This window comes from Engraulis encrasicolus, chromosome 3 (assembly GCF_034702125.1).
Source record: "Engraulis encrasicolus isolate BLACKSEA-1 chromosome 3, IST_EnEncr_1.0, whole genome shotgun sequence".
Taxonomy (NCBI): Eukaryota; Metazoa; Chordata; class Actinopteri; order Clupeiformes; family Engraulidae; genus Engraulis; species Engraulis encrasicolus.
This window is the reverse complement of record NC_085859.1, coordinates 45,013,336-45,027,772: the sequence shown is the minus strand read 5'-3', so window position 1 is coordinate 45,027,772 and position 14,437 is coordinate 45,013,336. Positions and strand designations below refer to the sequence as shown.

At 40.9% G+C, this 14,437-nt stretch overlaps 1 protein-coding gene across 1 annotated transcript; it reads right to left on the bottom strand.

Annotated features, from left to right (window-relative positions):
* Positions 1-6,636: 6,636 nt before the first annotated feature.
* Positions 6,637-12,803, bottom strand: LOC134445450 (major histocompatibility complex class I-related gene protein-like). The gene is made up of 7 exons (XM_063194528.1): positions 12,549-12,803; positions 10,342-10,596; positions 9,534-9,812; positions 8,133-8,420; positions 7,543-7,671; positions 7,169-7,198; positions 6,637-6,917 (listed from the first exon to the last, which is right to left on the bottom strand). Exons 1-7 carry the CDS (start codon positions 12,601-12,603, stop codon positions 6,871-6,873), a joined length of 1,083 nt encoding a protein of 360 aa, XP_063050598.1. The 5' UTR covers positions 12,604-12,803; the 3' UTR covers positions 6,637-6,870.
* Positions 12,804-14,437: the final 1,634 nt, after the last annotated feature.

The window sequence follows — 14,437 nt, the reverse complement described above, 5'->3', positions numbered from 1 at the left end:
TCCGCCCCTGGTAGGAACCCTTGCCGTCGTTGGGTTCATTATAGAAGCAGCGGTTTAGGCGTTCATAATGTATTCCAGTCTGGCGCTACCAGCCAAATTGGCGCGTAGATTATTTTCTCTACAAGCCAAAATGAAATTTCACTCGCATTTGGCGTGTTGCGGGAGTTAATTTAGAGCCCTGGTTGCCACACCTCTATACAGATGTTGCCACCTAGTGACGTTTCAAGTGCTAGTGCCACCAGTAGAAAGTACTCTGGGACCAAATACACATATAGGATGTTGAATAGACTCTCTCAGTGTTGAATCAAGACTGCATCTTTACAGTGTACAATTAATAAATACATGGAAGCACAAAGGTGAGACATTCTTACTGTTACTGGAAGAAATGAGTACAGTAATAAGGACTGCTTTGATTCAATGGTCATGTGGTTGCTACCGGTGACAAGGCTTCACAGCATTTTGTCATGACTTGTCACCCATCTACCCATTGTATTTGTTTGGCTTTCGGTACTTTAGCTAAAGTAGACTGCTGGATCTGAGCAGAGGTTATACTCCCACATTTGGGTGAATGCCTTGCTGTGTTCAGTACCACACTGTTTCGAAATGTATCACTGCAGGTCAGGGATCCCAGTCTTCTCTCCACAGTAACTACACAGCTGCCTCAACAGGAGAGACCATAACCTCAACTCCATGACCTCAGACACAAAACCAATTCACTTGTACCAAGCACTTTCATCATTTTGATTTGTTTAGTAATACTTAGTGTCTTTAGTAAATATAGAAACTATTAGTAATTAGAGCACAATACAGTAAATAAGATGCAGGTGCAGTCGTGAGTCAATATTTTTTAGCTGTTTGTTTTGTACAGCTTGTTTTATAATACATAATGCAAAACAAAACTTTCTACATGTTCCATTGTTGTCTCATTTCATTGTATTTCTCCAGTTGTGATCTGAACATGCTCACCATGATTAACAATTGATTAAATGTTTATGTGTTTGCCCTGGTTTCTTTACTATTTTTCATTAAAGTACAAAAAAACTAAACAATTAATAACATACCTCCTACGCAGACTTTCTTGTCATCTGTTTCTTAATGCCTTAGGCCAGGTTTTACTCTTCTGTTGAATTCGTGAATACATTAAAGCCCTGAGTTAATTGTCAACTCTGGTTTCTCTCTCTCTCAGACCTCTACGCTCTGAAAACGACACGAATACTCTTCACTGAGTTGTTTCAGATCACGGTCCAACATGGAATAGCCTCGGTTTCTGAAACCCCCTTCCTATTGAGCTCGTAACTGAATTCTGTACGAATATATTATAGTTTGGCTTCATTTGTTTCGTTTTACTTCGGTTACTGTGACTTCCGAAGGTGCACTGAAATAATAAGCTGGCCATTTGCATGTAATGCCGCCAGCATAATGGTGCACATAGCTAAAGGTAGGTGATAAAGGTGATAGGTTAGCTCATTTAGATAAACAAACCAAAGCTAACGTGCTATTGTTACAAGAAGAATATGGCGCAACACACATGTAAACAATGTGATACTTACAGGCGATACTGGTTGCTGAGGTTGATTTGGTCGCAAAGTTGGAACTGACCCACTTGAGCATTACAGTCCAACTGAAGCAGCTCGAAATTGTGCATGTCATCCGTGAAATGCGCAGGGGAAAGAAATAGTTCACGGTTGTGTGTACTTGGGATACTGTTAAAAATGAATAAAAGCCATTGGTCTTGCACATTGCTTTCCATTGGGACACTATGTAAAAACACAACACTGCTACGCCTAGCCACCATTGGTCGTCTTCCAGTGATGTGAGGGTGAGGGTGGGCAGGCACAATTTCGAAGGGGCGTTTCGAAGGGGGTTTCTGTGGGTGCGGGTATGGGGGGGCTGTTTGCACCTTCGGGACGTCATTTTGGTGTAAAAACGGGATTGGCCGATTTTTTGGAGCTAATTCAAAAAAGGGGGAGTACTTGAAACAGAGGTTCTAACCATTTCTGCCACTTTGTGTGTACTCCCCACAGTTGGGAGACTCTGACCTAACAGTAAAAACACGAAAAATATGATTTTGATTCTCTATCCCCTTTAAAGTTTACTGAAAAGTTTACTTCTACTTTGATCGACCGGCGGCGTATTAAAAGCAAACCAAAAAATATGAAGGGACTAGTCAAAAAAGAAGCCCATGTCACTTAGGCTATTAGTATAGGCCTTAGCAGACTTTGCAACCCTGCGTGAATAGCATTTCTACTAAAACTAGTTGGCCAAAAGTTAATAAATCATTTGGAAGATGTTACAATGCCCTGTAGTCTATGAGAAAAGCCGCACGTGTTACCGGTAGTTGCGATTTCCATTTTAGGCCTAAGGCAGGCCACGGCCGTTATATCATTAGTGATCGTCACCTCGCCTATGTAAAATTCCAGGCAAATAAAATTAGAACGTTCACCCATGGACTCGCCTGACATAGTCGCCAGGATATGGTAGAAAACCACATTTGCCACAACAAACAACAAAAATCGTTGTTGAACATCGTTTTTGGAGGGACTTAGGCTATATGTGTGGATCATTAAATGAATACAGTGTGTACACATTGATCCAAAGTAGTGGTTAACCTGCGATGTACACTTTAATAGTTTTCTCGGTCAGACTTGGATTAATGTTTCTTAACGCACGACATGATGGCAGATCACGGAATTTCACACAGTACCTCAATGACTAAAGCGGCATATTTCCTTTCTGTCAGAGAAAATTCCTCCTGTTTTACATGACATCTAGGTCTTAGGTAAATGGAGGAAATCAAATAGTTATTTGCTTTTAATTGTGAACCAGTTTTACAGTGATGGCTTTTAGCGAACACAAATTACTTTTGGATGTAACTCGTGCCGCCGCCATGGTGCCATGGTTTCCGACCCTGTAGCACTGAGAGATATCACTGAAATCTAACGCAGAGCTCACAGAGATGACTAACAACTGTCAAAAATTCATGGAGAAGTGTCATTGGCAGAAGGGCGATAGTGCACTGGCATTGATAATCTGGCTTTGTTGTAAGCGGTCCAAAATCATAGTGTAACGGGCCGTAGCCTAACGCAACCTTGCGCAAACTAAAACACTGACAGGACAGTTTTTCCGAGGTGTGGTATTGTCTGTGTGCTTATGGCAACTTTGCCTTTTGTTTGTGTGTGTGGTGCCGCTGGGGAGTCGAGCCCGTGTAGAGCCTCGCTTCACGAGAGAGGGACAGTTTCGTGGTGTTTGGTCTCCTGCTTTTTATACCTGGATTTTAAATATCTGCTATGTGGAAACAGAAGGCCAAAACCAATGCAAAACCAATGCAACCAGGAAAAGAAAAAAAATCCACATATAAAAATATCCAGCTACGTGGAAACAGCAGCTAAATTGTGTTCTACGAGTCTACGTGCCAGAAAAGAGCTGACGGAAAGAACACGGCCCCAGAGTCATGGATAGTCTATAACTAGCCAAAGATTATTTCATTCATTTAGATCGTCTCTGGTCTAGCCTTCTTGTCCTAACTCCCAAGCAAAACTCTTTTTTTTCCATTGTTGACCTGGCATTGTTGACATCATGAGAATGAATGACAGCAGTGGTTTCTCTGAAGTATGTCAAAGCCGTATGGCTACGTGTGTTGTTTCAGACTGCCCCCCGGTGACCAAAAAGTGTGCTGCAAATCAAAGTGGTGAACCCGCAGATGTAAGTTTTAGTTTTGCTTTATCTCGCAAAATATTCGCGCTATCTTGCAAATGGTTCGCTTTATCTCGCATAGGTGTTAGTCTCCAGTGCATACATTTCCCCCCATTTTTTCCCCCCTCCAGGTCCTCTATGGGCCACCGTATATATAAGTTATTTAGTAAAAAAAGGAACATTTTAAACATTTTTGAGCTTTGACCTTGAGTTAGTTTTTGCCCAAAACTTGATTATAAGTCATTGTTCATCGCTTTGCAATTTTATTTTTATAAACCCAATTAGCAGTTTGTACATATTTTTTCTGATTAACAGGCAAGTAGAGTAGAAGAAAAAAACAAACAATTTCTAAACTATAAATGTACTCAGAGAGTGCAGACCTCCGCCAAGGAAGCTGTTTGATAGAACATTTGACTATGTTACACCCTATTTTTTTTCAAGTCTTTCTGCCTTGTTTTTGTGGAGTTATAGAAACTGGAATGGGGAAATTCATCCTGCCCTGCAATGGTGAGGAATCGTTTTTAATCGTGATCCGGATCCCCAACAAAATGTAATCACTTGTTCCATTTGTCATTTCCAACAACTCCACAAATTTTCATCAAAATCCATTCATAACTTTTTCAGGTGTCCTGCTGACAGACACAGACAGACAGACAGACAGACAGACAGACAGACAGAAAGACAAACAGACAGACAGACACACCAATGCGACTGAAAACATAACCTCCTTGGCGGAGGTAACAATACCCTCTCCCTTCTCTAAAGGGGCTAAATACATTTGGTTACAACACCTGTATTATCTCGTTAAATTTGCAGATATTGACCTTGGTGGACAGCATGTGCGAACAGTGCCCCTTGTGCTTACACTTGGAGTTGCACTCCTTTTGCTGTGTTTGACTGGAGTAATAATAGTAATCAGGAAGTGCTGCATGAGGCACACAAAAAATATCAGACTCGCAAAACATACAACCCCAATGTGCATGCATGTTTGATTGTTGTATCCACTATATACCGACATACATAGGCTTACATACATACTTACAAACTACATACATAGGCATAGTGTCATTAACATGTAGGCTAATACATAAGGGGCAACATTTTATACAATTCTATAAGCTACTTTTTGTTTCATTAATGTTTTAATTACAGACATAGCACGAGAAACTGTGATCAGAATTCACAAGTGTTTAATTTTGTTACTTTTCATGTTGCAGGACTAGGCCAGCAACTAACACAGCAGGTGCAACTGCTCACACTATCAACATACAACTGTGGCAAAGAAATCTGTACATGAGTGTCATGTGTGCAGTGGACTGGGTAAAAAAAAAATGGGTATGCATATATACACTGGGTAACACTTTATTTTAGGGATACATCTATTAGCACTAATACATACACTATTAATGCCTTTGTAAGTAACTAAGGCATGTACTAAGCAAAATAAGATAGTTGTTAAGCATGTATTCACAAATGTCTTGTTCATGCCCAATTAGGGATTTATTACTAATATAACGTTAGTAAGGACCAGTAAGCCTATATTTCTATTTATTAGTAAGTAGTAAGTGGCAGAATACAATGTGTATAAGCTCCCGACACACTGTGTGAACAAACCCTGAACAGTGTGAAAACAGATGCGGAATAAGGGTCTCTATTCTAAAGTGATGCATTGTTCACCCCAGATTGCTTCGGGCCCCCACACTACCAAAGTCCCCCATCGTTACCTAGGGCCCCCACAACCTACCCCCCCCATATCAGCAAAGTGTAAGGGTATATTAGGTAATTTTAATTCTTTCAGCTAAGACATCCAGTTTTCTCTTGATCATATTAATGTAGGTAAGGTAACAGGAGCTTTTATATAGCAAGGATTGAACGTACACTTGTCAATGGCGGTGGGTTGGTGAGATGTAATTTTTTTCATGTACCACTGAGTTTTAATTGTAAAAAAAACCCAAAATAAATGCAGAACATTAGAATATTAGTTTTGAAGCGAAAATAAACTATTCTTTTGTGATAATTAAGTTAATGTTTGAGAACATTAGCTTCAAGAAGTGCAGTGCATGATGGGTACGCAATCTAGGCCAACAGACACCCTACCCAGCTCTGAGCCTACCTACGTCCTTAGCTCCTCCCCTCACTCGTGCAATTTAGTTGCTATCAAACAATTTGCCATGTACATAACAACACAACTATTATCATTTCTGCATTGCCCATACATTGCATTTCTGACTAAGGGCGTACCCATCATGCACTGCACTTCTTGGAGCTAAGTTTTAACATTAACTTATTTATTACAAAGGAACAGCTTAGTTTCGCTTCCAAACTATTTCTCATTGTTATATTCTGCATTTATTGTATGGTCTTTACATTTAAAACTAATTGCTGTATGAAAAAATTGCATCTCACCCCCCACCATCATTGAGAAGTTTACGTCCAATCCTTGCTATATAATCCTTCCTATTACACATTGATATACTGTGTGAAATTAGTGAGATCTACATATCTCATTAGACTGATGCAGAATCAGAATAAATCTTACACTTTGCTTCCTGGGGGAGTCTGGGTAGAGTGGGGGCCCTAGGTAGTGCGGAGGCCCTAAGCAATCTGGGCTGAGCAATGCATCACTTTAGAATAGGGACCCTTATTCCACATCTGTTTTCACACTGTTCAGGGTTTGTTCACACAGTTTACCAGGAGCTTATACACATTGTATTTTGGCCCTTACTGCTTACTCATAAATAGAAATCTAGGTCTACTAGGTCCTTACTAAGGTTATATTGGTAATAAATCCCTTATTGTGCATGAACAAGACATTTGCGAATAAATGTCTAACAACTGTCTGATTTTGCTTAGTACATGCCTTCCAAGTTACTTACACAGGCATTAATATTGTATGTATTAGTGCTAATAGATGTATCCCTAAAATAAAGTGTTACCATACACTGAATCCCTGTGCATGTGTGTGTGCACATGCACAGCAATGTTTTTCAGCAATGTTAGGCACACAACACAACATTAAAATGTAGAAACCGTAGCATCTGTTACCGTAACTTTACAAACCACACATTCAGTTCGAAAGTCAGTGTTACACTACTATCACAATACCTTTTTATTCAGCTTTATTAGGGTCTCTAGATATGACGTAGGGTCAGACTGGAGCCTGGTCCATATAAGAACCTAGTCTTCAGGTGGGGTGTCTGGTGCTGTTTTTTGTGCAAGTGTCGCTGAAACATAAAGACATAAACATGTAAACTGAAACATAAAAACATTAACATACGTTTTTAAACCGATCTGTATTGCTTGTGATGAAATAAATACAATATATTCCAAACTCTCTACAGTGTATGGCATAGTAATGTGAGTTCATTGCCTCTCATCAAACACTTAACATTATGGGATAGCCTTACTTCTGACATACAGAGAAACTCTTCAAATAGGCTACACATTAATTGTCTTACACTAAGTAAACACTTACTTGGCGCCAAAGCATACACATTTGGTTGCCCTGAAAATGGAATGGATGGCACATCAGACAGTGACTACAGTGTAGTGATTTGGTAATGACAAACAGTGCAGCCATTTGCCAATGATATTATGTCATCATAAAGCAATGGCTTTTTTCCACTATCATAAGCATGACACATCAGAATTGGTTAAGCACTGGTTGATTAACTTTGGTATATAGACAATCTGGATAATTTCTCTTTCCTGATATATTAACCCCTTTGCGCAGAGCCTATGTTTTTACCTTACTGTCACCAAAATTGTAATGGTAAGTATTTTCAGCCGATGGTGAATAGGTCCGCCGACGACCCCATCTGCACAAAGAGGATACTACTGTTTATTTACCTTGGTGTCTCCTGTAACATTTGATGGCGACAGCTACTGGAGCAGTGACTGCGAACATTAAAATCAGTGCAATACTGATCAGCACCCATAGCGGTGTTGCAGATGCTGGATCAAGACTACCATCAAGATCTGTGAAGTAAATCAGATACAAAGTGATAAATAACCTACTTCTGAAACAGCAAGAAAATAGGTATACTACACCTATTGAGGTTTTTCAATGCTAACTGCTGAATAAATTAATTATATAAGCAAAACTATTCAGCCAGATACGGAAGGAGCTCAATGAGAAATAGCATGTGCCTGTCTGAATTGTATAGGTTTGGATTTAATTCTTAGAATCAACTTTTGTGTCATCAATAACATTTAACCCTTTGCACAGACCCTTTCCACAATAACCTATCCTAATTCTGTTACTCCTGATAACGTCAATGTTGTGATGGAATTGAGTCTTCTCAGCAAAAACGTGCCTGCCTGCTGCAGAAAGAGGCAAGTGCTCACATAGTTTAAAACTAGTGATCAATTCACTGAAGGACTTTAGCGAGGTCGATTCTTTTTAGGAGATAAGCCACATAAAATGAACATTGACATACCCAGGTGTATGTCCAGTTTGTTGTCCAGGCTGAGGTGTTGAGCTGTACACTTATAGTGATGCCGCTGTAGCTCCTCTGTGCTGACCTCCAGGCTCTTCCTCATCTGGTACGTCTCATCTCCATTAGGTAGCAGCTCCCCCCCAGTGATCTGGTGGTCAGGCACAGGCTGGCCGTCTCTGAGCAGGGTCAGGTTGATGTGACGGGGGTAGAAGCCAGTGGCCAGGCAGGTCACTCTGACCTCTCCAGAGTCTGGGAGTCTCTTCTGGAGGAGCCGGACTCTGGGCTTCACTGCAGTGTAGAGGATGTACATTACTCAAAAAAAATCTGATTATACCTACTTAGTTCTGATAACATTAGCTGCTCTGAAACTTCATCACCTAACACATACATCCAACAAGCGACTTTGAGTGTCATGAAAACTTTTTTTTACTATTTAAACTATTTATTATTAATTCCAATGCCCAATATAACTTTCAGTTCTGGTCCCAATGCATATGCTTGCAAATGTTTATGATGGAGTGGTAAGTTACTTTGTTGTTTGTGTCATGCCTATGCCACATCAGCCCATGCAAAATCACCTTTCAAACCACATCTCTCATTACAAGCTGCACATGTATGTTGTTCCCTTCTTGGTTTCTTGAACACTATGTTCAACTCTCTCCCTAATTTTAGCACAAATCTTAATGGTTCATTGATATTCAACAGGTTTTCACACTGCCCGTTCAACATAGTGCAGAAAAAAAACAGAAAGAGGTGTGGTGTTGTTTTCAATGCGACTCCACTGAAGGCATGCTGACGGCCGTGCCGAAGAACAGACTTGACTCGAATCGGTTTTCATGTTTTCTAACGTTTCTGTACTGAGCACGGATACGTTCATCTACGCCCCATACAGACAATTCGGACGTGAAAGACCTGTCCCATACATAGACTATATGCATTAACCCATTAAAACATAGCGTAATAAATGTCGTGTTACACAAATGGCAATGACCAAGTCATAGTGCACTACTAAAGGTCTTGGATTATGTCAGAGTAGTGGTTGATAACTTTTCAATGTCTATTACAACGGTGTGCTTTATAGGGCTACACCTGGAGCTTTGCTTTCAGCACCCTACCTGTTCCCCCCACTAAAGAAGCCGTTGTCCCCCACCCCCCATGTTTCCCCTTTCCAATTAATTGCTGAAATGTTCTGGTTTGCCTGCATATGATGTTGCTTCCTTTTCCCAGTTTCTTAGAGGAAAGCAGGTAGCCTAATTAATTATTTTCATGGTAAATCTACATGTAAGATAATGTAAGAGTCATTCTTCTCTTTACTGTGATATTGTGCGTCCCATAGTGAAAGCAGAATTCAACCAGGAAGTAACAGAACATGCAGGGGTTCAGTAAATGTAGTAGGCCTACCTTTCCTCAATAAGTGATTCTTGTGTCTGTGCAGGTATGTCCTTAGTGTTCTTAGACAGATAGGGTGGTACAGGCTTTTATGGAGCCATTTCACCTGGTCAGCCACCAGTATGTCCCACATAGCGGGCCAATGCCACTGGCTCCTGAAACTGTACTGGTCTTTGTTGGCGGACAGGTGGTCTCCACTCTCCCCATTAAAGGCGTCATGCACAAACATCGGTCCTGGCTGGTCATGGTCAAGCAACTCACAGCCGGAGAGTCTCTGTTGTACATGTAGACCTGTGAAACGGACAAAAAAAGAATGTATAATTTGGTGGTTATGGTCATAGATTTGGTCACTATCCAGTCTCACACCCAATACAATTACATGACATGAGAGTTTGGATTGAACATTTGACCATTTGTTACATAATATCTTGATATTTTGTTTCAACATTGTGACTGTGGTGTTTGTGTTGTTTTTACTTTTTTCCTCAGGCACTTATTACACAATTAAAACATGTCAGTCAGCTGAACTCCAATCAATTGCTGCTGTTCTATAGCAAACTTTTTTTTCAAAACCGCTACACACAATTCTTGTCATTTCGCACAATTTTCATGAAGAAAATCTCTTTTTGTCACAAGGAACACTAGCATTAAAAATTCTTCAGTCAAATTGGCATACTTTGTACATTTCCTTTGGAATCCCATGTCAGTTCAAAGATCGATGAGCAATCTGACAACTGTAGCTTTAAGTCATATTTAAAACACAACACAATACAAGTCAACATGTCACACAATCTCTTAATGGTAACTCATGCAAACCCACTGCTTGTATGGTTGAGCTTCCGTTTCAGGTGGTGAGCCCGAAACTCCATGCCTCTGTTTACATTTCCAAACACTATACTGGCATCCATCTTCAGTACGCCGTCCTCAGCCCACTTGAGTTCACGTTGGAGAGCTGTTTTCACACTCGAGTCATAATAAAGAAGCTGGACGTCGTCCAGCATTACCACCGCACTGAATTCTGGGAAAGGTGTGTCCCCAATGATGAATGTGGCAAGCATCAACAAGGAATGAGAACCTGTTGGATCAAAGGTTTGTGAATGAGAACATTCACACTCGTGTAAAAATAGTAACTTGGTAAACTGTCTATTTAGTGAGGTATGAGCTTGTCATCAGTAATTCCACTCACTTCTCATTAGTACAACTTGTGAGAAGGAAAGTACAGAACGGAATAGGGTAGAACAGTTATACAGTAGTGTCTCCCATGTCTACTACAGGCAGGGGTGGAGCTATAAGGGGGTTAAGCATGGGCCCAGGGCTCCCCCGTATTATTGGGGGTTCTATTATGGCCTTGGCAGGCTGTGGGGGCCCTCAGTGTTATGCTCTGGGCCATGGTTGCAATATTTTACACTGTGCTCAGCGTAATATTTTTGTTGCTTATTTCCAGAATTCATGCTGATCATTCACAAATGTTACTTTTTCATGAATACTTAAAACCACCATCAAATTCGAAGCATTCATTATCACTGGGCAATCTTCCCTGTGTCCTCCATTTTGAATTTCCAGACATTGTCTACAGCAAAACTTACTGTACTTTAGTCATTCTAGTAAACATTAGTTTATGTATTGTTAAGTAAATATTGAAAAGATACAATTTGGGAATAGGCAGCACAGTTTCAATGATCAGCATAGTTGCAATACCCACTCTGGCCACAATCCTATGCCTTTGAGTTAAACCATGATGTGACCTATTTTATTAAAGATTGTCTGTCAAGTGTTTGGTTTGCAAATGATTATAAAAAACATTACAACTTCTCTAACAGACAAGAGACACTCCAGCGTGTTGTGAACACAGCGAAGAAGATCATTGCAGTACCACTCCCCTCCCTGCAGGACATTTACACCACACGTCTCACCCGGAAAGCACTGATGATCATCAAAGACACAAGCCACCCTGCACACAAACTGTTCAGCCTCCTGCCCTCTGGAAAGAGGTACAGGCGCCTCCGTTCCAGTACCACCAGGCTTGCAAGCAGCTCGATGCACCAAGCAATCAAGATACTGAACACTCAACCCACTCTCCCTCCACTGTCAGCCTCTAGCCAGCCAGGCCACTGACAACCCCCCCCTCATCCCCACCACCATATCTGCGACTGAACATTCAACCTGCACTACTACATCTGTGACTGAACTTTCAACCTGCACTAACACAAAACATGCACACACACACACACACACACACACACACACACACACACACACACACACACACACACGCACACACATACACACTGCACTTTCCGCACTAAACCCAAACATACACACACTGACACACAACTCATACACACACACACACACACACACACACACACACACACACACACACACACACACACAGAAGCACACCGCACTTTCTACCTGCACTAAACACACACACACACACACACACACACACACACACACACACACACACACACACACACACACACACACACACACACACACACACACACACACACACACACTCACTCACTGCTGCTGGTGTTCTTGATAGACCTATTTTAATATTTATTTTTCTTCAAATGCTACTATTGCTATGTCAGAACGCTATAAGGACTTTTAGAAAAAGCACAACAAAATACCTCCTCTTAATGTATGTTCTCTACAAGTCTTCTGTTGTCCAGTCTTGCACTTTAAATGTCTGTATGAGCACTGTCTATGTCCATACTGTCTTATGTCCATGTATGAGTACTGTCTATGTCTATACTGTCTATGTCCTTACCTAGATTAGTCTATGTCTGCATGGGAAAGCAAGAAACATAATTTCAAATTCTTTGTATGACCAGTGCATGTAAAGAAATTGACAATAAACCAACTTGACTTGACTTGACTAACAACCTCCTTTGGAGATCAAGTAGGCTATACCGTGGTTCTAGACGACAAAAGTAAGACAGTTCTACAAGGCAGTTTCTACGACTAGGTTGTTGGAAAAAAACAGATGGTGTGACAATCAAAAGACAATGTTCTTACCTCCATTAGCCTTTAACACGAGAAGGAATAAAACGAGGGTTCGGCCTGTATCCATAACCAGTAGTTATCATGGTAATGTGTACAGACTTCAGAGCCTATCCGTTTGGAATGGCTGGTTATGTTGAAGTGATCTAACAATCTGAAATAATTACTGCGCTCCTTTTCACATTCTGTTCATAGGTTGACTGCTCTTCCCATGTCCTGAATACACACATACAGTATTGTATGTGTTCTCAGTCATGTGAGTCAGTGTAGCTATACAGTGTCAGTATCAAGTGTGTGAATGTAGTCACTCAGGGTGTGGTAGTGTTTGATATCACTGCACACCAAGTGCAGCTATGCAGCTTTGTTTGTCAATGGCCTCTTTAAATCTGAATGACCTTTGTCCTCTTGAATTTTAAAAAAAACTTTCTGCGATCAAAACAGAGTGATGTAGTTGTGAGGTTTTGTTGCTCTGAATGACAAAAAGATTGAAATGTTATGTTGGGTCAATGTTAAGTGGTTTTATGTTTAATGTTGTATTATGCTCACTAGACGCCGTCATGGCTCACATATAGCCCGGACTATGTGGATTTGACAAGTAGTCATGCTTTTTGCCTTAATGCAGGGGTGTCAAACTTCAGTCATAGTGGAGTGGGCCAGATAAAAATCTGGGACGAACTCAATATTTATGTATATGTATATGTTAAAAATGGATGGGAATGGTACATGCTCAGACTTAATACTTACATTTCAGTCATTTCCATCATAGGTATATGGCTAAGAAAGCTCCCGCACACTGTTCACATTTGCATGGTTTAGGCTACTGCAACGTTTCGGTCTACTGACCTTCTTCAAGCAATTACGGAATTGCTCGAAGAAAAATTCCTGGTATACTTTGTCAACTCCAACAGACGGCTACCCTGTGTAATTTATCATTAACTACACGTCAGGTCACGAAGGATTGGAACCTATGATGCTGAGATTGCTGGTGAAACAGCTTAACCACTGTGCAAGGCTCCTCAAGACGAGTGGCAGTCTTTATATTGAGGCGTACCTAGGCAACCGCCTTAGGCCCCGCCAAATGTAGGGTCCCCCAAACTTCCCATAGGCCTACAGTTGGTAGTTGGGGCCCTTTGAACAGTAATGCACATAGTGTGTTCATAAATATTTATTTCTGCACGTCAGAAACAAAATAAACAACATAATGAAACACAAATAAATATAGTTTACATGCACACCCCCTCCCTTTCGTGTGAAAATGGTATATTCCATCTATGCCATGTGCACGACGAAATATCCAAAACAACACACTTGTGCAAGTCGGTGCGGCGCAAATAACCACATTAGTAGTTACAATGCAATCATAATGCAGTGTGGTTGTGCTGTGCTGCGCTGCTTGCGCATATTTCTGCAACATGTGGCATTGCGAACATGTTCCTTTTGCGGGAGGAAGTAGAGGAAAGTTCAGTCAAGTCAGTTGTGATAAAGTTGTGAAATGATCAAAATGAAGCACCAATACCCTGAGTGTTACCAAACGGAGGAAGGGGAGATACTTAATCAAAGACAAATGCACTTCCGAAGCTGATGAGCTTTTTTATGCGTCAACACCGGTTGGCCCGAATGTTGTGGATATCCATTAAGATGACGAGTGGATTACCAATTCCAAAAATGAAGTGTTTGAAGTTGACCATGGCAGCCAGGCCGACAGCGTCTAGGAAGCGGTGCCCTTCATTAGCACTAGCAGGTCAACTACTGTGGCTATCCTCACTGATGGATCTGTGAATGACCGCGGCAATGATAAACCCAATCAGGTTTTGTTGAAAGAATACCTCGTGAGATATTTTGTTTCGAAAAGACGTTACTTTTCCTCTAGCTGTGAACTGGGATTGGCTCGAGTAAGTTATTCC

Excerpts from the sequence above, each read along its gene's own strand:
- LOC134445450 (XM_063194528.1), bottom strand. The coding sequence starts at position 12,603 with ATGGATACAGGCCGAACCCTCGTTTTATTCCTTCTCGTGTTAAAGGCT. Across the intron at positions 9,813-10,341 it reads GAAGCTCAACCATACAAGCA|GTCTACATGTACAACAGAGA; the intron begins GTGGGTTTGCAT and ends TCCGTTTCACAG. Across the intron at positions 7,672-8,132 it reads CAAACTGGACATACACCTGG|ATCTTGATGGTAGTCTTGAT; the intron begins GTATGTCAATGT and ends TTTACTTCACAG.